This window comes from Curcuma longa, chromosome 6 (genome assembly GCF_044706935.1).
Source record: "Curcuma longa cultivar G26 ecotype Majalengka, Jawa Barat chromosome 6, ITB_CL_G26_1.1, whole genome shotgun sequence".
Lineage (NCBI taxonomy): Eukaryota > Viridiplantae > Streptophyta > Magnoliopsida > Zingiberales > Zingiberaceae > Curcuma > Curcuma longa.
In genome coordinates, this window is record NC_133866.1 from 4,771,763 (window position 1) to 4,797,643 (window position 25,881).

General features: G+C 40.1%; 4 protein-coding genes across 6 annotated transcripts; 3 read left to right on the forward strand and 1 right to left on the reverse strand.

Moving 5' to 3' along the window:
* Nucleotides 1-4,479: 4,479 nt before the first annotated feature.
* On the reverse strand, nt 4,480-5,818 carry LOC141830299 (apyrase 1-like). 3 transcript variants are annotated; one of them, XR_012601956.1, is made up of 3 exons: nt 5,060-5,133; nt 4,823-4,951; nt 4,480-4,743 (listed from the first exon to the last, which is right to left on the reverse strand). XR_012601956.1 is itself a non-coding variant. In XM_074717751.1 (3 exons), the coding sequence occupies exons 1-3, from the start codon at nt 5,623-5,625 to the stop codon at nt 4,576-4,578; spliced, it is 549 nt and encodes a 182-aa protein (XP_074573852.1). In that variant the 5' UTR covers nt 5,626-5,818; the 3' UTR covers nt 4,480-4,575. The 3 variants fall into 3 exon arrangements, 2 of the variants coding, with proteins under 2 accessions (XP_074573852.1, XP_074573851.1); XM_074717751.1 differs by lacking the exon at nt 5,060-5,133 and adding an exon at nt 5,332-5,818 and having other exon boundaries at nt 4,823-4,909; XM_074717750.1 differs by lacking the exon at nt 5,060-5,133 and adding an exon at nt 5,332-5,818.
* Nucleotides 5,819-8,098: 2,280 nt separating this feature from the next.
* Nucleotides 8,099-11,009, forward strand: LOC141830734 (zinc finger CCCH domain-containing protein 53-like). Its single transcript, XM_074718157.1, has 7 exons — nt 8,099-9,510; nt 9,600-9,785; nt 9,863-9,936; nt 10,006-10,191; nt 10,285-10,363; nt 10,443-10,626; nt 10,704-11,009. The coding sequence occupies exons 1-6, from the start codon at nt 8,417-8,419 to the stop codon at nt 10,594-10,596; spliced, it is 1,773 nt and encodes a 590-aa protein (XP_074574258.1). The 5' UTR covers nt 8,099-8,416; the 3' UTR covers nt 10,597-10,626; nt 10,704-11,009.
* Nucleotides 11,010-12,346: 1,337 nt separating this feature from the next.
* LOC141830297 (vicilin-like seed storage protein At2g28490) lies at nt 12,347-14,014 on the forward strand. Its single transcript, XM_074717748.1, is given in 6 exon segments — nt 12,347-12,406; nt 12,452-12,671; nt 12,735-12,991; nt 13,068-13,469; nt 13,582-13,863; nt 13,865-14,014. Coding segments are annotated over 6 exon segments (1,371 nt in total).
* A 9,939-nt stretch (nt 14,015-23,953) lies between these two features.
* Nucleotides 23,954-25,385, forward strand: LOC141830922 (CBL-interacting protein kinase 29-like). Its single transcript, XM_074718371.1, has one exon. The coding sequence runs from the start codon at nt 23,954-23,956 to the stop codon at nt 25,274-25,276; it is 1,323 nt and encodes a 440-aa protein (XP_074574472.1). The 3' UTR covers nt 25,277-25,385.
* The last annotated feature ends 496 nt before the right edge of the window (nt 25,386-25,881 follow it).

The window sequence follows — 25,881 nt, forward strand, 5'->3', positions numbered from 1 at the left end:
AAAGTCCTGGTAAGTCACTCCAACCCTAAGTTAGAATTCTTCGAACAAAAAGAAGATTTTTTCTCCAAGGAAGAGGAAGGGAACCTCTTTTACATACCTTTTCCATGATTTATATATCCCTCCGGAAAGCACCTCCAGGTCAGTCGGAGGGGCATTAGTACGAAGGGCGTAGGGGAGACTAGCTCTGATGACTATTAATTACTTTCATTTATTTTTGGCATTACTCGCTGATATGAGATATCCGGGGATCAAGTCTAACAACCTCATAAAACCCCCTTTTCATTTCAATAAAAAAGTAAAATTCGCTATCCCAACAGTCCCACACAATCGACCCCGCGACCATTTGTGAGAAAGTAAATCAAGAAACTACAATTGACCACGACAAAGGAGGGCAACACCCCCTTTTCATTACACTATCATGCAGCAGTCATTAATTATTCTCTCTTTTTTTACATTATGCATAGGTACGAGAGTATCCGAGGATCAGATCTGACAATTTCATAACTGTCTTTATACCTTTTATGCTGCTACGTGTTTCAGGAACCTTTGCAACCTCTAAGTCAAGCAAAAGTGGCGTCCGAAGCCGAGATATCGAGAAGTCGATGGCCGAGAGACAAGGAGCCAAGTGACTGAGAGGTCGAGAGGCCGAATGATCGAAAGACCGAGATGCCGAGATGTCAAATGACCGAGTGACCAAGATACTGAATGGCCTAGTGGCCAAAAGTCGAGAGACCAAGATGTCAAGTGACCGAGTGGTTGAATGACCAAGTGGTTGTAAAAATAAATTTTCGGATGAGATCCATTTTTTATTGACTATTGACTCTTGACTTAACACATCAATTTATCTTTTGATTATAAATGTCTGATAGGAGCAATCTAAATCCGCATATCATGAAGCAAAGACAAAAGTATCAGAATTTGCCAGAATAATTGAATGATTATGAAATCTATTAAATCGAGATTAATGCAAAGTACAGAAGGAGTTGAGATACTGACAAAATTTCGAAAGAAACATATTAAAGCATGTCCTAGTTAGTTCCATCATTCTAATAGGTTCGTCGATGACAAATCAACAGTAGAATTCATACAATTTGAATAGATAGTTCGACATGGAAATCTATTTCTCAAAAAACAGAATCATTATGCAAAAATTCACAGCCAGAAACTCGATGAGGTCAAAAACTTACTTGGAATGGTCCCACAAGCAAAAATCACTGCTGCAGAGCACAATGATGATGCTGCTTCGCCTCAACTGAGGCATAGCCATAAGGGACTTGCTTCACCAGTGTAATAACTTGATGTGGATATATTGCTGAAGTATTGGATGCTTTGTATGTCTCATCACCATATCTATATGAACTGATCTTGTATCAGCATACCATCAAGAATATAGCAATGCGTCGATAACACTTTTGATCATGATATGGAATAGCAATTTCGAGAGATGATTGACAAACAGTTTGACTTGATTGTAAATCAGCTAACAGAGAAGATGGCAGGACAAACTCAATAACAATCACAGGACAAACTCGGATGCGGAGGTGGGTGACAGTAAGGAGGAGGTTGTTTATGACGAGGAAGTTCCCCGTAGGTATTGTAGAGCAGTCATGGAGGAGGATCATAGGCATTGGGAGATGGGTATAAGAACTGAAATTTCTGAGTTTCATGGTAACTTACAACCTGAGGAGTTTCTAAACTGGCTTGTCTCTACAGAGGAAATTCTGAATTTTAAAATAGTGTCAGAGGACAAGCATGTGCCTCTGGTTGCAACTAGATTGTGTGGGAGAGTGATTACATGGTAACCACAATTGAAATTGATTTGAAACAGATTGAGTAAGACAATTACAAATTGGGAGAAGTTGAAAAGGCACATTCTGACAACTTGTTTACCATACAATCTACTATGGATTTCCCTGAGAGAAGCAACCATGCAACAAATAGCAATTCTTTGCCATCGTTCAAGGAATTTAAGAGAAAGTATCTCTTAGTGAGGTCCCGAAAATGCCTAGATAATACTGATAATAAGCAGTATTAATTCAAAGAACTATTCCTTCAAACAAATTGATTCCCGAGAATTAATTCAAAGAAAATTTTCAAAAATCTCATCAGAAGCAGTTGGGAATCATGATTGTTTAAGAACAATGCAAGTTTCATCTTCTTTACCATCTGCGGAAAATTTCAATATGCTCCTGCTAAATCCTTAACCGGGCATGTTGAAGCTCATTGTTCCAAGGATGTTAATTACTCCTTTGATAGAACTTTCAATGCCGATCAATTGACAAAATCACTAGCAGACAAATCCTCTCCCACAACCTTTACTTCAGAGCAGAAGAAAACACTTAAGACGTCAGTGGTAGCACCAAACAAATTTGCATTGTCAATGCCCACTATTAGTACTTTAGAATTCACTGTATCATAAGGACCTACTGATCCTAATTTGTCTACTTGTTTGGATTCAAATAAGGAGGTCAGCAATCCTTTTAACTGTGCCAGAAAACATGTTGAGAATGATGATTAAGAAGAATGCGTAGCAGAGTTCACAGGAAACTCAGTGATGATGAGGAGGCCATAAATGAAGTGTTGTTGGAAGGAGAGTCAGGATGACATTGGTAATTCAGCGTTCTTGTTTAACGTCAAAATCAGTAGTGAACGATGATTGACTGCAGAGTAATCTGTTTCAATCGACATGTACCATCCTTGGTAAGGTATGTCGTTTTGTGATCGATCCTGGATTTGGGAACCAGGAAGAAGGAGATCTAGAGAAGCCAGATTTTGACAAGGAGGGTGAATTGCTTAGCCTTCCGAAGGGATGGGATGGCAGTGGAAAAGAGGGATTCGAGGCGCTCAAGATTGGTTGTGATAATTCACTAGATACCAAACACTGGACTATGCTAGATTTGTTAAAAGACAAGTTGTTGAATTGGTTGTCGATGAAACATTAAAACAATAAGCAAGCAGCCAGTTGTTATCCAAGCAAGAACATGGCATTATCCATCTTGTTTCTGGTCTTGGATACAAGAGGGCTTTGAATCTCATTCTTAAGCATGGTGTTGGCGAGCATAACAAGCTTAAGCTTAAAGATCGGAAGATTGGACCTTGTGAGATATTACAGAAGATCAACGATAATGCTTACCGATTGCGCCTTCCTAGTCACTTGAAGACTTCTTATGTTTTTAATGAAAAGCATTTGATTCCTTCCCATGGTGATTTTTCTAATGATGATATGATGGCGAATTTTCTCCACCCTAGAGAAAATGATCCCGGAACATAAGAACAATTTTAGTCTTTTTTAATTATTTTTGTCGAGTTAGGATTTTGGAGGTTTTTTCATTTTTGCAATGTTAGGGTCTTGAGTTTATTCAAATCATTTAGTTGGTTTTAGGTTTTTTAATTTTTAATCAATAAGAATTTGCAACCACACTTTTTCTTCTCAAACATCGAGTAATTGTCTATCTCCTAATATTCTATCAAATCAACAGAGTTTAGAGGATTGTTTCCGATATTTATATTTGAATCAACGGAATCAATAGTTATCCACTGCACCACTATGAAGATGCATATAGCTTACCCATCACTACAAAAAATGTCATTGATGTCATGTAAAGAACTATGGAAATGGATCTACTTCTTGGCATAATGAATTAAACATCTAACTTCTGTTTTCTGGATGATGATGAGATTAAATAAGCACCTACCTTCCTTACATGTGTCTGCCAGCATAAAATTATACAATTATGAAATGAGAAGGCCATTTGACAAATCATATAGGTTGAATATTTATTGTCATTCTGTTATTATTCATGAATAGATATTCCAATTATAGAAAAATAAAAATCAGCATCAGCCAAAGCTTTTTGACACTACAATACCCTCACATAATCCTAGATTTAGATTGCAGAGTAAAATAACCAAAGGCATACAAAACTATGATTAGACGCCATGTTAAATTAAAAAACTAGTTTAGAAATCACTATGGTTAAATAATATATAAAGGCTTTCAAACCTTTTTCCCTATGTTTCAGCACATCAGGTCATAGAAAACTATCTGAGCATTATTATTAGTCCTCCAGTTTTAACATGTTCATTATGAAATCATGGACAGTGGGCACTCAAGACCAGTTTAACATCCATAACTTTCCAAGATTTAATTCTCAATAGAAGGTTATCTAGTTTATTTTTTTTAAAAAACAAAGGATATTTTTAGTTTGTATGTGAAATCAAACAATATATTGTCAAATAAATCTCTTTTGAAGTATTTCTTGCCTATTTTGCAAAACATATAACACTAAGCCATGTATAAGTGAGACCATCAAATCAACAATGAGAGATTTCTCAAAAGATATAATGCTGCATTGTAACAAAATTCGATAAAAAAACATAGTGACAAAGTGAGCAATTCATAATATGATTTTCAATTTTTAAAACACAGCAGTACAAGTTACATACCCATTGAAAAGCACCTTCCAGAGTTCCATCTGACTAGAACATAAGTGAGCTCTTGTGTTGAAGTAGTTCTCTAACCTGTGTGAATGACCCAAAACCAATTGGCGGAACAAATGATCTAAGATAAGTATTTCAAGAATACAGTCTAAAAGTGCACAAGTAAATAAAGTCTAATAAGGATAAAATGATATATCTTCTGCTGATTAGCATTGGTATTCTTAATGAACTTGCTGAGATTTCTACCGCTTGCAAAATTTGTTCTGATGTTTCAGATCCCAAATCTCTCAGACCTGCAGTAGCCTGCAAGGGCATTGTAGAGAAAAGTAAATCCAGAACTGAATTGTGATGCACGGTCCATAGTAGAAAGAGGTTAATTTACCCCAACTCTGACAGGTCTTCTATGCCTCAATTCCTTAGGGACAACACTCTCAGCTTTCTCCAAGAGTGGAACAAGTGAAACTGCAGCCTGCTGAGGATCTTTAGCATAAGCACTCAAACCTGGTTTTTTCTGCGTGAAAAGTAGCTAGTTTTTAAAAAAAATGCATATTGGAGGCTACTTCATACTTGTGATTTATATTTACTGAATAAAGAAAACAAAAATCACTCAATCCCTTACCTTCTAAAACTTGTAATTTATATTACACTGTTTAGAGTCCTCATTGTTAGTTGGTAACCTTTTTCAGAGTTGAAATCTCTTGTTTATTCATTAGAGTTTTTCAGAAAAAAAAAATGTGTTCGTTCATGTAAGGCTAGAGAGCTTGGATTTATTCAAATTTTCACGAAATCAACACTAAAACAATCAGTTCATGCTCGACATGCAAAGAAGGGGCGACCACAAAGTAGATTAAAGAAAAAACAAAACATAAACAGAGAAATTTTGGTCATTACTTGTTCAAAGAGCTCCAAATCGTCTCCTATGCGCATGAGATTCAAATTCTCATCAAAGCAGAAGACATGAACCCGACTCCCGGAACTCCCTGCGTCAAATATAACAGCGTAGCTCTTAGATCCCTCATACGCTGCAGAGCTTTCCTTCGTCCTTAGAATGGCGATGGTCGCGGGAGTGCGAGGCATGAGGAATAGAACGAAGGAGAGCAGGAAGAGGGGTACCGTCACGATAAGGATGATGACGCGATATCGCTCTATCTTGTCAGGGATGGAATCCTGCCGCGCCCTCTTCATCTTGGCTTCTAGATCGGGTTCGAAGCTGAGCTCCGGTGCGACGGCGACCGGTACCGGATGAGGCCGTTGGACGCCGACGCAGGCGCCGGCGTCGGAGGCTTCAATGGCATCTCTTGCGAAGGATCCAGCTTACTTCCCTAGAATGAGATCAAGATCGAGAGAAGGGCTCGAAGGCCACGGTGGAGATCGATCTCCGTCGGCCGCTCGCTTGCCTCTCTCTCCCTCTCCCTCTCCCTCTCCCTCCCTCCCTCTGCAACAAATAGACACAAGAAATTTCATATATCTCCTAAATATTATCAAAATTTCATTTCGCATCATGAGAGGTGAGCTCACAATTGATAAACTTTGAGGTTCAAAATATGAGTCCTACCTAACTTTTTTACACTTTACCTTTCAACTTTCAAAATATTTTACCACTTCACCCTCTAAAATTAATATTGTTAGCACAAGATGAAAAACTTTCAAATTGCCCCAACAATTTAACTTCACACACAAAATGTACTTTAAAAATTTTAATATCATCAAAATATTAATGAAAGAAAATCAAAAGAGTTAGATGCTCCTCTTTTATAAATTATTAAAATATCATCTCGTCGGATAAGCCACACACTTGAGCAAATTTCTTAGATAAATTTTATCCTGATCGATCTTGTATACGATGTGCACAAATCGTACTCACACATAAGTCAATTTGATTAATTTGAGTCCTAGATTTACATTTCCTTATGAACGTGTATATATTCACAATTTCAATACGTGTGATAGATTATAAATCAACTATAATATCTTAAAACTTTAATACGATGAAACTAAAGATTCTCATTAACAATGAAGTCCTTCCATCCATCTCTTATCGTTTTCATTCAAATTTTTAACAATTGCTTTAGAAGTGTAACATCAAGTTGTTGAAAGCAAGAGGAGCTGAAAGATCTGTTAACACAGGATTAGGAGACAAAACAAAAACTTAATGAGACTTAAGGGGACCTTCCACAATGATTGGACTCCTCCATTGCTCATCGACTTCATTGCCAAAGAAATTATTACAAACTCAGAGAGTATAAAATAATGTCTCCTCAACCAACACCCACTTGGCTTCACTACAAAAAAAATGACTTTCCGCAGCGCGTCATCCGCAGCGCACATCATAAGCGCACTGTTAATAGTTGCTTTGACGGCGCGCCCAATAAAATGTGCTGCAGATAATATAATATTTTTATTAATCGCAGCGTGCAACAATAGTACGCTGTTAAAAATACTTATTAACAGCGCACATTGTACGCCGTTAAAATTATTTTTAACAGCGCATATTGTGCGCCGTTAAAAGTATTTTTAACAGCGTGCAATGTGCGCTGTTAAAGATTTATATTGACAGCGCATAATGTCCGCTGTTAAAATTTATAAATTATAATTATAATTATATTATTTTTAATTTCTTTAAAAAAACTCCTAAAATCCTCCCTATCCCGCCCGTGATAATCCCTCCCCGTGCTCAATTCAATCTCTATTAAATAAATTTTAATATAAAATTTAACTTTGACTTTTTTGCAAAAAGGTGGAATCCGTCACCTAACGGTAACAGCCCCACACGATCGGTCCCAGTTGGTCACAATGCAGGAGGATATTGTCTGACTTCGTTAAGATTCGAACCTTTGTCCTCTTTTACAAATGTTACGTCGTAACCAACTCAATTATGTCTCTGGAGGGACTTTAACTCAGACTTACCTCTTAACTCATCTACTCTCCAGGAAAATCAAGATATTAGATCTACTGTTTGAAATGCCAATGCAGCTGAGTGACAGCCTCTGACATCCTCACACATGCCTTTCAAAGTGAGGTGAGCAAGAGAATCCAATCATTCAGGCAATTTGACTGCCAACTTTTCCGGTGGCCAGCGTTGTCTTCCTCCTCCCGTTGTTCAGTTCTCGTCCAGGGATCGCCCTCGCAGAGTCGCAGTGGCAATGAATGCAGTCATCAGCTCTGATCATCCCATCAATACAGCTACTCTCTGGTCCCCCAAAGCTTGCATATGCAGGCATGGCGCCGAGCTGCATGAACTCTGCAATATATGCACTCAGATCAGGTGAAGTTGACAGAAATGCATGCTGTTCAAGAAGAGAGCCTCCCGGTCGCCGTCAGCCATCGCCACAGGAGCAGCTGTAGGTGCCGACCGAGCGCCAGCATTCAATGCTCTCTGTTTTCTCTGAACAGGAGGAATACTTTGGAGAAGAGACAGATTAGCAAGTAGTCATGGTCGTCGATCAGTTAATTGAATCAGAATCTAGTGCTTTTGCGAGTGATTAGTGCGTGCGTGCGTGCATGCTCCCACCCCTCAATCATTTCGCCTTAGCAGCGACTGGAATGGCGATCGATCGCCGCTGTTTGTAGAGAGTGCATGTGAAGTTTGCAGTGCTAGAACGCTGCCGTCTCACTGGAAGATGACAGAAAAAGGACAGTGAAAGGGGCAGGACAGCGACAGGGGAAAGGGTAGGAGCGCCACTCGATTGCTAGTTGCTGGCTCAGGCTACAAAAGATGAGCACGGAGGCAGCTGTTTGAGCAGATCTAAGATCCGTCACATGCTCTGATCACTGTGTCGGCGAAGTTGGGGAAGACGAGAGTGAGCGTCAGCTCCGGCGAAGTGCAGGGAAGTTAGCAGTCGCTGAGCCATTTAAGAACAGGAGCTCGATCTTCAATTAATGGCTGCTCCACTGAGCTAGACCCGGCTTTTAATGCCCTCGTCGGTTGCAGTGCGATAAAGAAAGGGGGTGCTCCGATCAAGGAGGTGGCGCAGCCATGGACGCTTACGAGGCGACGAGGATCGTGTTCGCCAAGTTGCAGAGTTTGGACCCGGCGAACGCTCACAAGATCATGGGCCTGTTGCTGTTGCAAGAGAATGGCGAGAAGGAGGTCGTCCGGCTCGCGTTTGGCCACGAGGGGCTCCTTCACGGTTTCGTCCTCAAGGCGAGGAAGGAGCTCGGCCTCGCCCCCGCCGCCGCTGCCTCGCCTTCCTCCGCGGCCTTCCTCCTCCGACAGAACTCCGCCTCTTGGCCCGCTTCTCCGTCGGCGATTTCCCGCTCTAGCAGTGGCAACGACGGTTTCGGCAGGTCACTGGACGAGCTGCTGAGCGCGGATGAGCGCTTCGGCTGTAGGAATGTCAACGCGCCACCCTTCTTCGTCGGCGGCGGGGATGCTGACCTTGCGGATGAGTTTCACCTCCTCGACCAGCTCGCTTTTACAGGAGGCCCCAACGAGTCGGCCAACTGCAAACACTCACTTTCCGTCGCCTCTAAGCTCAGTGGCGGCGCCGGCGACGTGTTAGGTCCTGACATCGAGTGCCAGAGCCCGTATAGCAACGGCGACGCCATGGTCTTCCCATATGGCATGGGATTGGGGTCCAACCGCTACCACCATCGGAGGAGCGCCTCCGTCGCAACCGCCGCCGACCTTGGCTTCGGCGACAACGCCAGCGGCCTCGGCCTGGAGCCCTGCCTTTTCTTCGCTCGTGGCTACTGCAAGAACGGCGACGCGTGCCGGTTCCTCCACGGTCTCCCAAAGGAGGCGGCGGCGGAGCAGTCGTGCCATGAGTCGCTGCTTGGGTCGAAGAGCCAGAAGATGGGCGGCGCTTCGCAGCTCATGGCTTCCACCTTCACCTACTCTCCGACCGGCTCCCCGCTGTCGCCCTCCACCAACTCCCTCAACCTCCTGCTTCAGCAGCAGCAAACTGACAGCCAAATGTACAACCTCTCCATGCTCGGAGCGGACGACGCCCACAAGTTCCTCAGCCGATCAAGAAGCGACTTGCTGGCGAATCCCAGCTCGAGGCAGATCTACCTGACCTTCCCGGCGGACAGCACCTTCAGCGAGGAGGATGTCTCCAACTACTTCAGGTCGGCGACAACCTCCTTCCACTGCTTCAAAATCCCAATCTTTCCTAGATTTCATTTCCTAGAAGGAGATCAAACTCCTGGATTCGCAGCATCTACGGACCAGTCCAAGACGTGCGAATTCCCTATCAGCAGAAGAGGATGTTTGGCTTCGTGAGCTTCCTCTACCCGGAGACCGTAAAGCTGATCTTGGCCAAGGGGAACCCACACTTCGTCTGCGATTCCCGTGTGCTCGTCAAACCCTACAAGGAGAAAGGAAAAGTCCCCGACAAATTCAGGTAATCTTGCCCATCTTTCGATCTAATCGTTTACGTCGGCGTCAATTCAATGGTGTTCATCCCCCTCTCGAATCCAGGAAGCAACAGCAAGCTGAGAGAGGCGATTTCTATGGCTGCGCAACTACTACTACTCATGACCTCGACCTGCTTGGTTAGATCTTCTACCGCTGTTCATGGCGTTTTCTTCCTTCTTATGGTTTTCTGGCAAATGTTGCATCAGGAGCAAGGATGTTCTTTAGCAGCAGCCATCAAGAGCTGCAGCGGGCCATTGAACTGCAAGGAAGACGATTCATGGGGCTGCAACTCCTCGACCTCAAGAACAGAACCAGTCCCCCTGCTCCTCCTCTTGCCTCCCTCAACAATGCGGATAGCAGCAGCAGCAGCCCCAGTGAATCGCCAACCGAGGGTGAGCAACACAGATCCATGACCATCTGCTCACAAACTTCTTGCTAGTTACGATTTCATCAAGATTGTCGATTTCCTACCTCTCCTCCAACAGATAAGAGCAACGCGAACAGTTCGCACAGCTTTGACAAGGAAGAATCTGTTGCAATTGCAGACAGTGATTTTCAACCAAGGTAAAAAAAAAAAGTTTAGCTTTTTACGATCTTGTTTCTTCATACAAAGATCAATTCCTACACTGTGACTTGGCTGCAGCATGGAGCACAATTTGCCAGATAACCCATTTGCTTCGCCCACCAAGAAATCTTCCTTCCTCCTGGGCATGTTCTCCGCCGGCGAAGACAGTGTGACAGACTCATCACTGTGGACGTGCAGGTTCTCCTCGAGCCATGGAGCCATTGGAATGTGAACCTCAAACTGTAGTCTGCTTCTTATCCATGTAAGGATCAACTTCAGTGACTACAGTCGATCGCTGTTCGTGTAAAATTCTTGATAGTTAATGATTCTTGCTCGCAGATAACACTAAACACAGGGAAAGAGATCGTGTAGAATGGCTCAGGGTTTTATACAGTTGGTCATCTAAGAACAGTCGATACATCTTGTACTTGTACTGGTTGTCATACTATCAAGTAATATACGTATCAGAATCTGATACAAAGTCACAGATACACGACAGAGAGAAAGAAAGCCCAGAGCTTGGGTAAGCTGAATGGTAAAGGATTCACTGAAAAGGTCTGCTATCTTCTTCCTGTGTCTCTCTGCGCTTGCAGTTGCTTTTCTTCTTTGTGAAATGAACACTTTGTTCTTGTTTGTTGTTGCTGATTATGCTTGATGGCTGTTTGCTTTGGATTAAATGTGCACAATTTTGAAGTTTGGGTCAAAATCTCCAGTTGAATAAATATTAGAAGTAAAAAACAAAGATTTTGAGAAACATAAAATGGACGTCTAGTTTTAAAAAATTAAATTAAATAAAGGTTCCATCAATGATGTTATTTAAAAAATATTATTTGATCTGTAATAATTATTGATAATTGTTATAATATGTAGAAATTATTTAATAGTTATTATGATGTATTTCAGATGAAATTAAAATTTATAATTTGTATCTTATAAAAGTTACTGAATAGTTATTACAACGCATAGAAACTAATCAATAGTGAGCTGCTTAGGATTTAAAAGTGTAACAGTTACATAATAATTTTATAATTATTTTAAAATAATTTTGATGAAGTGAAATAATTTTAATCAAGTTGGTAAAAATAATATTTTGATATAATATTATTTAAAAATTTTAAATTTTAAATTCATCTTAAATATAATAACTGAGTAGTTTTTTAATGTTTAGTTTTTAAAAATGTTGTAGTAGCTACTATATAATTTTTATAAAATGTAAATTTTAAAATCATTCTAAATATGGTGGATAATTTTTATATATTATAATAACTTCTATATGTTATAAATTTTAAATATATTATAATAATTATTGGATAATTTTATATAATATAAATTTTAAATTTTAAATTTATAATGTAATAATTATTGAATAATTTTTTATACATTAGAGCAGTTATAAGTAACTTACTACAATAATACTTTGTAAAGAATATTGTTGAGATAAAATTATTAAGGAATATTTATTTGATTTTAATTGAAAATGAGAGACATTCATTTGATTTTTTTGCTCTGCTGTATAAAAGCGGTCACATGTGTGCGGTCACATGTGTAATCGATTTTATCAATAGGAATTAAATCGAAAAATTATAGTTAAAAAGTATTATTTCGATTTTGTTGATGTTGTATTTTTAATAAATTTATTTTATAGTAATCAATTTAAGGACTATTTAATTTTTTATGCCCTTCAATAACGAATGGAGAAAATGATCCCAATCATTTAAAAAAACGAACGGTTAGAAATGAACGGTGTGGATTAGTGACCGGTTTGTCATCAGGTAGAAGACAGCTTTATATGCCCTGCCGCTCACCTCCTCTTCTGCTCGTCGCCCACGTAAACGCCACCGTGCCATGCATCACGACACGTGTCGCGACTGCACCCCGAGCTCCGCCCCTTTTTAAAACTTCCCTCAACTCCCCCTCACGCCCATCTCGCTTCCTCCGGTGGCTGGGTTAGGAACAGCGATCGAATTGGAAATCGAGTTCAGATGAAGAAGTCCAATCCATGGACGGCGCTGGCGTTGCTGTTGCTGGTTTTCTGCTTCACGGCGGCGGCGGGGAGGCGGAAGAGGGAGATCGCTGGAGAGGAGGAGACGGCGTCGGCGGCGAGCGCATTCAGGCTGGAGAAGTGGGAGCAGGTGGTGAAGACGGAGGCCGGCGAGGTGAGAGTGCTGAGAGGGTCCGGTTCGTCTTCCAAGAAGCAGTGGGCCGATCGCACGAGCTCCATTCACATCGGCTTTATCTTCATGGAGCCGAAGTCTCTGTTCATCCCTCAGTACTTGGATTCCAGTCTCATCATCTTCGTTCACAGAGGTAATTCGATCTGTTCTATCATTTCATTCAATCGATCATCTAAAATTTAATGATCCTTGCCAGGGGAAGTGAGGGTTGGCTGGATTTACAAGGACGATCTAGTGGAAAAGCAGCTCAAGATGGGAGACATCCTTCACATCACCGCCGGCTCCACCTTCTACATGGTCAACACTAGCAAAGGTCAACGCCTGCAAGTTATCTGCAGCGTCGACGCCTCTGAGAGCTTGGGTTTCCCGCAGTCATTCTTCGTCGGCGGTGGAAGGAACCCTGTTTCAGTGCTCGCCGGATTTCACAAGTCAACTCTCAGCGCGGCATTCAACGTAATGTTGCTAAGCTCAAGATTAAGATATTACACAGGTTTTGGCAATTGTGTTATTCAAAATGGATATGGAACAGGTTCCTGAGGAAGAGATCCAGACGATCTTGGGATCTCAAACTGGTGGGCCGATTGTGATGATGACCGGCGACGTGGCGGAGGGAAAAGATCGCCGCCGGCGAGAAGGAGACAGAGGGAGGAAAGATTTGCTGCTGGATTTTGACAGTGAGGAGGAGGAGGAGCAGAGGTGGTCGTGGAGAGAGCTTCTGACCAATTTCATGATCGGAGTCGGAGGAGGCAGCTCCGGTGATGATCGGAGAAATGCCAAGAAAGAGCCGGTTCGATCCCCTGATCCTTACAACCTTTATGATCGCGATCCCGACGTTAAGAACAAGTACGGGTGGAGCCTCGCCCTCGACGAGCATGACTACAAACCCCTGAAGCACTCCGACATTGGCGTCTACATTGTCAACCTGACTGCTGTAAGTTGAATCGTCCAATGCTTCTTGCTTCAAGATTGTTCCTTTTGGGCGGCATCGATTGTAAACGGAGGAGTTTAATCGATTTCTTGCTTCGAAATGGCATCTTTCGCAGGGATCGATGCTGGCGCCGCACGTGAACCCGAGGGCGGCGGAGTACGGCGTGGTGCTCGGCGGCGAGGGGAGGATCGAAGTGGTGTTCCCCAACGGCACGGCGGCGGCGAGTGTGGAAGTGGCGGCGGGGGACGTCTTTTGGATCCCGCGCTACTTCCCGTTTTGCCAGATCGCGTCGCGGAGCGGCCCGATGGAGTTCTTCGGGTTCACGACGTCGTCGCGACGGAACCGGCCGCAGTTCCTGGTGGGGGCGCGCTCGGTGCTGGCGGCGATGGTGGGGCCTGGAGTTCGCGGCGGCGTTCGGGGTGCCGGAGAAGATGCTGAGGGAAGTGGTAGAGGCGCAGAGCGAGGCCGTCATCCTGCCCGCCCGGCCGTCGCCGGAGCCGACGAGGAAGGAAAAGGAGAGAGAAGCAGGGATGGAGCGGCGCGAGTAGTAGCAGTCGTGGATCCTGTCGTGTGTAGAGTCGTGTCTCTAAATAACGTTTTGGGCTTCTTAATCAAATAATAAATGCAAATTTAATGAGATTAATGTGGGTTAAGCAATTTAAGCCAAAATTTGAGGTTAATACTAATAAATAATAATAATAATAATAAATAATTTATTCTTTTGTGCTTCCTCGGAATATTAAGAAATTAAAAATTATTTAAATAATCATTTTAAAATACAATATAATAATTTACACTCGATCCATCGTCGCCGCCAGTCCGGCGGCACTTCGCCTTTAGGGATCCGGCGAAGTCGCGGGGTCGATGGTGGGGATCCGGTTGTAGATCTGGTTGCGGAAGGCCTTGCACCTGGCGAATCCGAAGGTGTGCCCGCGAGCTCGAGAGGAGGACGTGGTCTTCCGAGGAGAGGTTGTGGGCTCGGAATGTACGTCAAGTTGGAGAACGGCGCCTGGATGTTGGTGTTGGCTCCGTCTTTGCTCGCGTTGGTCGAGTCTTACTGTCCGAGGAGCACTCCATGGGAGCTTCCACCTAGCTACAAATTCAAGGGCACCAAGTGTTCGTCAGGAGCCCTCAGAGAGCTTCCTTCGTAAAAAGGTTAGATCTTGAAACACCAAGTCTGCAAGTTGCATTATTTTTTCAAGAGTGGAAGTGTAAGTAGGTCACGGTCGAGTACTTGACAATTGAATTCCCGTGGTTGAAGATATGGCAAATAAGGAAGACTCAAAAGGTAAGATATCTTGCCGTAGGGAATATCTGGAAATAAGGTTTCTTGGCAAATTATGGATTTATGGTGACACCAGTGAGACTAGACTTCCACGATGATTCGACTAAAGGTGGTTTTCAGGACTTTAGTTAATTGGGAGACACCAAATATTTGTGTCTCTGTATGAAGGACTGTCCGGTCAACCAGACAGTTGATGTTGTCCTGTTGCAATGATTGGATGGTCTAGAAGATTTTCTTGATCCATCGACAACAGATTTAGTCGATTGAAGCTATCGTTGCAACAAGTCATTAGTCATGAACTCGTGCTGGGAAACAAAATGCAGGCTGAAAGAAAGCTGCTTTGATGACCTATAAATATGAGACAAAGAAGCAACTACTTCCTGTGTTGGGTGCTCACTGATCACCACCATCATCATCAACTACTTGTGACAGTGTTCATTAATCAACTTATAGAAAATTATTTTTCTTTGAGTAAATATCTCCATATTCTTTACTCCCTAATTTGCTAGTTTATATATATATTAGGTTAGTCTCTATAATGCTTTTGCATCCCGTGCATCTTTAGTGTGCATACTCCAGTAGTCATAACGACCCTGCATATTTTGATGTGTCATGTTCATTGGTGTGATTTAAGTTATAATAATTCACTTCTCTATCTGTGAATTTGTACTTGGTATTGCATCTTTGTGGAAAATTAGCTCAAGGAAAATATGTAGCAAAAATTGAGTTAGAGAATAAATTAATATAAACGCACAAGAAAGAGATACAAATTTACATGATTCTTTCTCAACATGAAAGTATTTCTGCGAGGCAAGAGCAATGGCTTCACTAGTCATAAAGGATGTACAATCAAGAGGTTAGATGACACTCTCAAACCTTGTACTCACACTTCTAAGACTCTCACTCTCTAACCACTTCACAATTTTCACCACTCAATGATTTAAGGTGTTCTACAACAATCCTTTATATAACGATGAGAGAATCATATCAAAGGTGTTCTACACCAAAAGCCATCAAAGTCTCTATTTTTGAAGGTGCACATACTCAAGGCACCATGACTACTAACTCGGAGTCCTAATGAAACCTAAGCATCATATCAAGGACGGAGTAGCCTTCACATGGAGAAACAAAAAGCCAAAGCTTAATCATGAAGAGACCTATGATTCCCAACATAATAGTGCTTAACTATTCTCAGGAAATTAATGTTTCATTATATGGTGGATGGCCCAGTTGGAGAAAGGGAGTGGTTGGAATGCAAGAGTACTTAGAATAACACATGAGCAATAGCTTCCTGAAAATAGCATTCCTACCTAACAATCTTTGATTGGGTGGCCAAGAATTCTAAAATCTGAAAACATTATCAGGAAAGATGTTATTAATAATATTATTATCTGTAGTGATGCTGATGCTATAACTAATTTGTATTGTTCATTTATAATGCTAGGACTAACACTTAATTCGTCTATGAACTTGAAGGGCTCACTTCTTAACTGAGAGACATTGGGATGGAATGGAAAAGCTTCACAAAGTGGATGTTCTTTAATTACACTATCTTTAAGGAAATTTAAAACAAATTTTTTTAGACATCGTGTCATCATGTGCTGTCTTCTTATTTTCATAGATTATGTTAGCTATAAATTTCTGACTGCTAGTGTAATGGATAGGAAGAGAGGCCTACAGAAAAATGAACAAAAAGGAAACTGACAAACAGATTGCAATCATAAATCTCTTTATGCCTACCTCAATACAAGTCGACTATGCAGAACTAGACTTTGATATGGCATCTCCTCTCTTTCTTTTCTTTTATTCTTTAACTACTTGATTGCTCATATTCCTCTAAAACTGGGGGCTGTTTTAGTGGGCTCAGGTGTATGCCACTAAGGAAAGTGGATTCACTTCATTCCTTTCGTGCCACTGTAGAACTTTTATGACAACACAGATAAATGATCAGTCTCAAAATTAAGGATAGTAATCTTCAGGGAAGAATCTTGTTAGGTGGGATCTTGTTTAAAACCTCTGTGTGAATTTTCAGGATTAAAGATAGCACACAGCGAACAGGTGAAAATCGAACTATATTATGTAGTCCCCTTCTATATTAGTGAATTTTAATGCAAGGTTCGTGGAAGTTGATCACTGTATGCATCATATATCAACTTTCATGCTAATTAATGGTGGATGAGAAGGAAGCTAACATCAAATTAAGCTATGGTGTGTCCCTTTATTTGTCCTAAAATCCATTAGCCATACTGACCCACAAGTCCACTCTAGAATTTAATAATTTAAACAAGGTGTCATAGAGAAGGTGAGAAAATAAATGTCAGAAACCCTATTTCTTGCTGGAATCCCTTTAAGTTCTTTGGAAGCATCTGCATGAGAAGTCGGTGGATTGCCCCACTCATCTGGTCCAGGCTGCCCAAAATGATCAAATCAATGGAGCTTTGATCTAATTTGGATGAATTTAATGCCTTCTTTTTTCTGGTTAGTAGGCTACAAAACTTTTCGAAAATTTGTCTGGTTATACGTATTTTGATCATCATGAAATCACACTAAGCTCACTTTTTTCTTATAGCTGTTAAAGGTGACAAGAGGGTTCTTCCCTGCTATCTTTGTTCTTTTCATCACTAACCTAACCCTAATATCTGGATTTCATATGATAGGATAATTTAAGTTATTAAAGGTTTGATTGAATTTTATAGTATCTTCAGTAACTCTATTATATGTTTATATACCATCATGTCATGATGTTTATCAAACCGATTTTTTTTGCCCAAACAAAAAACTCTTAACTTTATTCAAAATTGATATTTCTATAGAGGATAGTTTTTAAGGTACAATTGAACGATTTGGAGAACTCTTGTAGATATTCATGTAATGATGCAATATTTGTGTTTCAGAAACAGAGAAAATATTGAAGGAAAGATTTACTTTAAGAAAGCATTTTTTCCTCCCGGAAAGATGGCTGATTTTGCATTCTATCACACGAGATCTTAATATGATTTAGAATTACTATTAACATTATTTGAGGGAAATTGTTGCTGTTGATACATTTGAATCATGATGATTCTTCATGAAATATCTTCTTAACCGATCAAAGAACAATTGCTGCCAAACATTACATGGATCACACATCCTGTCCTCTGAACAACTTATGCCACTTGACAATAACCGATCATAAGTTACCATCTCACAATTTATTGCTTAATTCAACAGGTATACTACTAATTCAGGAAACCATTACCTTAACCTTCAGCTAAGCCACGTCCACATTGTTCCAAAAGCAGGAGAAGCACTTCACCACTGGCCTTCTGCTGCAACACCTGGATGCTCCGGCGGGTCCTGCTGTCGATGCCAACGACGCCGCCGATGAGACTGGAGAAGCGAACGAGGGAGAAGGAAAAGGAAACGAGCGGCAGAACTTCTTCCTCCGAAAGCTGAGCTTGAAATCAAACTTGTTGGATGTGTTCTTCTTGGAGCTCTTGTTCTTGGTGCTGCTGAAGTAGGAGGGAGGAGGACTTAGAGGAGGCTGCAGCAGGGTGTTGGATGAGTAGGCGTGCTTCGGAATGCCAGGCTGAGACTCCCACAAGAAGGGCACTGCACCAGAAGCCACCCCATAGTAGACTCTGAACGAAGGGCAGCTACAGGCCAAGGAAGAAGAGTCCTTGATGGGGTGCAATCTGGAGTAGAATTTTCCATCTTGTCTGACTGGTAAGGGTGGCTTGGGGAGCTCTGAGCCTGTGGAGAGCATCCTGAGCTCAGGATGAGAGTATGATAGAAAGAAGTGAACTCTGATAAATACTACTAACTTCCTCAAATACTTGGACTCTTCATATACCCCGACTCATAGGTCAACATTGGCACACAGATACTCCGAGTCGAAATTGTGCAGGTTTTCAGAAATGGCCAGTATGAGTAACATAGCTAACTTTGGCTGGATTGAAACTGTAACTGAAATTAATTTCAGCAACTTAGCCAATGGGTGGGGTGTGTGGAGTGTACTGAAATTGTAAGGTTGTATTATTGGTTGTGTTCAGGGTGTTGCTCAGAGAGGGTAGGAAGAAGGCAATTAATTTGCTTTAATGTGCATGTACATAGACCTTTTTTTTTTTTTTTTGACAAGTAAATGTGTGTATACATTTTGATTGGGCATACCCATTGTAGGGCTAAGCTATGAACATGTAGTTAGTTTTGATCAGGAGTTAGAATTGAGTAGATGTTCAAGGATCTGTATTCATGTATTTGGATCTTAACAAAAGTATGATCTGTGTTAATTCGGTCCCTATAACCTTTTGCTAGAGGAGAAAAGGTGGGGGAATGAAGATGTGGTGGAGTTTTTTTGGATTTCTATGGGAAGAAAAGAAGAGAGGGAAAGGAAGAAGAGAATCTTTGTTCCTTTTATTTTTCACTTTATTCCATTTGGCTTTTGATGAAATCGAACTAAAAATTCAACTAGCCATTCTATAAATAATAAATTGGCAAAGATGAAAAGGACGATTTTTTTTTTTAATCGAATCATCTATTTTGATTTTTTATCAAAAGGAAACCACCACCGTGTATATTATTTAACTATCCTCTATTATATTATTTTTATTATTATCACTCTTCTATGTTTTCCATCTAAACAATTGAAAGTGCATTGTTTAATAGTTGTTATATAATTTATAGTGGTTACAATTTCAGTTATAATTTTTTAACTTACAATTGAGCTATCATATAGTTGTAGCTGTTATTATTTCGTAACTGCTATAACTGTGAATGTTAGGTAAGCTTTGAGAGATTATAACATTTGTCTTAGATTTAACTACGAAACGTATAATATATCAAATCAAAACTCATTCAGATATCTATATTTGTTACTGAATGTAACTCATAATGGTCTAGTTTTATACTCAAAAAATATCATTCAAAGACTTTTTGAAAACTCTAAAGAATTTTAATCATCTTTATTTAAAGTTATTTTCCATATTGTAACAACTATAAATTGTTGTAGTTGTAACAATTATGAAATCATAATTGTTACAATTATTGTAATTGTAGTAGCTATGAAACCATAGTTGCTATAACTGTGTGACAGTTCAATTGTAACAATTATAAAATCATAATTGCTATAATCGTGTAGTAACTATAGTTTTGTAGCTACTACAATACGTCCAATCAATTCAGATTTTAAATAAAAAAAAATATAGATGAAATAATATTAGAAATAGTACTAAAGGAAAGTTATATTATTTTGTGCAGGATGAGATACCTTTTGAAAAAAAAAAATTAAAGTGAGGCTTTGGATTTGATAAGAAAAAATCTTTGCCCAAAATAAATTATGAATAAGTGGGGATAAATTCTTAGAATTTTTTAATGAGTAAATAATAAAATTACAATTAAAAGGTATAAATAAAGAGGAAGAAAAGGAAGAAGAGATTTTTTTCTATTTTTCTCTTTATTTTTTTAAATAACATTTAAAACAAAATACTAATATTTTTCTTGTATCCTTAAGTTTAAAAATGCAAAGATTAATTGTTTTACTTTTTTCCATTCTTCATTTCATAAAAAATAGTAATTTTTAGAATATATATAGAGAAAGCAACTAGGAAATAAATAAATATTTTGAAGATTTTAAAATTTAAGGTATTTTTCTTAGGAAAAAGGCTGAAATGGAATAGGGCCCAATTACAAGATATATAAATGGGCCAATAGAAAATGGGCCACCACATCTTGTTACTTCCAAATGTGCAAATTCTATTTATTTTTTTATTTAATTCATTGATAAAAAATCAAAATGACACCTCTTATTTTTCATCCTAAAAACACTCTTTCTAAACTAAAAATGCCACAATGTATACAAATTTAACAAAAGTGTTACAAGTAATTTTAATTAATTTTTTTTATTTTATAATAATTTTAGTCAAAATTATTACACATTAGAGTACTTTGGTGGAAACTACAACATGTTGTAGCCCCCAGAGTGTAGCATAGATGGTGGACGAATGATATTGTTAGCGTAATAGTCAGAGATCGATTCTAGAAGGTGATGACCTAGGGTTGACTTCTCTTTATATCTATGAGCGACTCTAAAAAATGATAAACACCTATGTACTTGTATGAACCTCTCTTCATATCTGTGGGACCGACTCTCAATAGTGTCGTTGAGGTAGCGGATCTATCTTTATTTTTAGTCAAACTCTACAAATATAGTAGTTTTAATTTTGAACAAATTACTATAATTATGTTAAAATTATTTTAATCAAATAGTTACAATTATTTTGATTAATTTAAGTAATTTTATCTAAGTTAAAAAATAATAATTTAACCAAATTAAAGGAATTTTATTCTAAATTTTAATAAATAAGATAAGACGCCCTCTTGATATATTTTTTTTTAAATAGGGAATTTTTTAATGGTAATAAAAATAAGAGGTTTTTAAATTTTTATCCTTTATTTATTGTGATATTAATTATTTATAGGCGTTGAAATAAAAAAATGCCAAAATTTATTTCTAACTTGTTTCCTTTTTTTTCTTCTATATACAAAATAGGCAAACACATTATTGTAAAAAAAAAACTGAAAATGTCGATCAAAGTATTTCTCAATATTTAAAATAATTACCATTTCTTTTCATGGATCGAATTCTTAACATATCTCCTTCAAGAAATTAAAAGATAAAGGATCAACTTTTTCCTTAAAAAATGTTTATAAACTAGTGGATTATCTTTTATAATCATTTTAAAAATTATTTTTAAGAATATTTGTATAGTAATAAATAATAAAATAAAGGTGTCTTCAAAATAATTATTTTACGTTCCATACTTAAATAAACAATGCACCCTTATAGCTTTTTTGCTACATCTCCTTGCACTCTTCCTATCTCATCTTTCATATTTGTCAACAAGATGTAAAGGTTTCCTACGGGTGTAGTCGAGTTAGTACTCGAGTGACCGAGTTGCTGCAAGAGATGTTGTTGGAAATTTGAATGGAAATAAATGATTTTCCTTTCTGAATGGGTTTCTTTCAAGGCCTTCTTTTCTTTCACAAACATTGAAGTAAACAATGCATCATTGCATTCTGGATATAGGTGCGTACCGAATCAGGGCCCTTATTGCCCTTTGTGCGACATCGACCTGCGCACGTTGAATGTCGGACCGGTCAGGATAAAATTTGTCCAAATAAATGAACCAACATTTTGCCACCTGAAAATATTTTTATGCAATTTAATATTGCATAAACAACATCAATTGGATGCATAAACGTAAATTCCTGGATGCATAAACGTATGCAATTAATGGCATGAATGTAACATATAGATTAGAAAATCTATATAAGATTAGTCTTGAGCATAAGAGCATTGAGAAGGTAATAGCGTTCGGGTACTATCTCAGTTCGCCGCGATCTACCTGTGCTTGGTGGACAGCGCGGTTCTGTCGTTGTATCCTGGGAAACAGAGTCTCTTTCCCCTCTTTCTTCCTCTCTAGTAATAGCGTTCGGGATTTGGGAAACAGACGTCCATCGTAACCTCTAAACACCGTCGGAGGGGACGAAGTAAGGAAACTGCGTTGAACGCAGGCCTCGACTCGACTCTCGGCACTTAGCCTCTTGTCTCGACTCTCGGCAACTTGGTCGACTCGGTGTAGCCAGACTTGGTCGTCTCGGCTCTCAGCACTTGGCATCTCGCCCGATTCGGCATTCGACGACTCAACCATTCGGTTAATTTAATATATTAAATCAAAATTTAAAAAATTAAAATAGTCTAGTTCAGTCATACTAATTAGTCCAAACAGTTGATAATTTGATAAAATATACTGGTTGCAAAAGAACATCCAACAATGCTCTTTATTTCCCTCCTTTTCTTTCCCTTATTTTAAACAACATCATTGCTTTCATATTTCATCAGTTTACCCTTATATCCTTCCGCTACATCTTCTTGGCGCACTCTATCTCACCTTTCATATTTGTCAATAAGATATAAAGGTGCCCTTATGGATATAATCGAGTTGGTACTCGCGTGATGAAGTTGTTACAAGATGATGCCTTCGCCCCCCAAAATTTTCTTTCTCATATTTAAGTAAACAACATCATGCTTTCGTATTTCATTTCACCCTTATACCTTTTTCGCTACATCTTCTTTGTTCTCTTCTTATCTCACTTTTCATATTTGTCAATAAGATATAAATGTGCCTCCATAAGTATAATCGAGTTGGTACTCGAGTGACAGAGTTGCTACAAGAGATGCGTTCGCCCTCCAAAATTTTCTTTCCCATATTTAAGTAAACAACAATATTGCTTTCGTATTTCATCGATTCGCCCTTATATCCTTTTTTGCTACATCGTCTTGCACTCTTATTATCTCACCTTTGATATTAAGGAATCATTCCTAACCGAATTCAGTTCCTTTCGGGTTAGGCATGCATCAATCAAACTTGATATTGATAATATCAATCGTGTCCGTAGGTGGGCCCAAGCCATACCGTTGATTAACACATATATAAATCAATTATATAAAATATAAATAAATAAATAAATATCATGAACACGTGTCAAATGATAGTTAAATAAACGTTTTTTAAACCAAAAAAAATACAAATATTAATTTAACTCCTCCCTACTCGATAGAGCAAAACATTAATTTAAAGGATTGTGTCGATATTATGATCTTGGCTCATACTAATAAAAATATTGGAAAAAAAAACAAAAAAAACACAATTATAGGGCTTAATTAACTTTTGTAAGGCATAAAATCAAAGTAATTTTTTCCTAACCCTTAGAATAAATTAAACTTTAAAATTAAGAAAAAAAATATGCCTTTTCTTTTGGTTATCAAAAGAGCATTAATTCGTTAAAAAGATATTTTTATTTTAATATTATTATATTAATTTTAATTAAAACTAAGTGAAATTATTTTAACTTAATTAAAATATTATACATAAAATACTATTACAATTATTTTAATTTAGGATTCACTCTAATAGTATTATATTAATTTTGATCAAAATTACTACTTAAACATTGTCAAAATTTATTCTCGAAATATTTCTTTTTAGCATAATTTGGAGGCCATAATTTTTAGGTTCTAAGCACAATTAATATTTTTAATATATATATATATATATATATATATTTAAAATTAGTATTAAATTAGGAGGGAAAGAAAATATTAATTTTCGTTTGTCTATTTATATTATTCGAGCTCGGCTTCGTCCTTCTCCGTTCGCCGGAGATGATGGCCGAATCCACCGTCGACGAAAAGACTCCGGCGAAGGTCATCTTCGGAAATTACGAGCTGGGCCGCTTCCTCGGCCGCGGCTCCTCCGCCAAGGTCTACCAAGCCCGCCACCTCCCCTCCGGCGACTCCGTCGCCATCAAAGTCTTCCCCAACCCCCGCCGGCCCGCGGGGCATCCCGCCTCGGCTTCTGACTCCTTCATACGCGAGATATCTGCCCTCCGCCGCCTCCGCCACCGCCACATCGTCCGCCTACACGAGGTTCTGGCCTCCCGCTCCAAGGTCTACCTCGTCCTCGACCACGCCAAGGGCGGCGAGCTCTTCTCCCGCATCGAGAACCACGGCCGCCCGTCCGAGGCCCTCGCCCGCCGGCTCTTCCACCAGCTGATCTCCGCCGTCGCCTACTCCCACTCCCGCGGTGTATTCCACCGGGACCTCAAGCCGGAGAATCTCCTCCTGGACGAGGCCGGGGACCTCAAGGTCGCCGATTTCGGATTCGCCGCCCTCCGACGCTCCTCCGACGGCGACCACCTCCTCCGCACCCAATGCGGGACGCCGACGTACGTCTCGCCGGAGATCCTGATGGGGAAGCGATTAACGGACGGCTACGACGGGGCGAAGGCGGACATCTGGTCCTGCGGGGTGATCCTCTTCGTGCTCGTCGCCGGCTATCTCCCCTTCAACGACTCCAATCTCATGTCCCTTTACCGCAAAATCCACCGCGGGCGCCACCGCTGCCCTCGGTGGGCGCCGCCCGACCTTCGCCGCCTCATCGCCCGCCTCCTCGACCCCGATCCGGCCACTCGCATCTCGATCGACGGCATCCTCCGCGACCCCTGGTTCGCCCAGGGCCTCGACGCAGATCAAAGGGCGGCCCTCATGCGGCCCCTCGTCGACGAGCAAAAGCCCCAACACCACGCCGGCGCCGGCCAACTCAACGCCTTCGATCTCATCGCCTTCTCCCCCGGGCTCGACCTTTCGGGCTTCTTTGCGGAAGGAGAGACAGCGGACTCGGACCGGGAGCGGTTCACGACGTTCGAACCGGTGGACCGGGTGCTGGATCAGGTCGAGCGAGTGGGAAAGGGCGAGGGTTTCGTCGTGAGGAAGGAGAAGGAGGAGGAGAAGGAGGTGGCGGCGTCGACGGTGGTGGAGCGGCAAAACGGAGAGTTGATAGTTAGGGTTGAAGTTTACCGGTTGGCCGGCGGTGTGGCGGTGGTGGAGCTGGAGAAGGGCGGCGGAGGCGGCGGAGCCTTCTGCAGAGAGAAGCTGAGGCCGGCGTTGTGCCAGCCGCTCGGCGGTGGTCGATGGCCGCAGGTCTGACAGAGAACTCCCCCGACGACGTATGACGTCAGCTTCAATGGCCTTTTGTAAAAAGAATAAAAAAATATGTTTATATTAATTATTAAAAATCAATAATTAATATTAGAGAAAAGGGCAATTTGGTAAAACTGTGCATTTAACTTCTTTATTATTTAAATACCTTATCATAACTTAAAATTCTAAACCCAATTAATTGTTTTTACCCATAAATTTAGAATAATAAAATTTTAATTTTAATCTTCTTAATTAGTTTTTTTGAATGATTTATCACTCAAATTATATAATCTTCAAGTAAAAAACTAATGTTATATCTCAATCTATCCATATTTATTTTTTCATAATTTTGAATAATTTAAATTAAAAATATTTTCAAACAAAAATGTTAAATGGCTTGCCTTTTAGTGGCTTTTCTTAATGTTATGGGTGTTATGAGTCAGTCGAACCCGGCCCGCAAAGTCCAGGATCGGTCTAAGTAGATGACACGTCGAATAGAAGGTTAACTTGACCTTACGTTCCGACTCTTGCCCCAACCTGGTGACCTCAACTCGACGTATAGATTAGGTCGGGATCCTGCATCCCTCCTCGGTCTCTAGTAATGTCGGAAC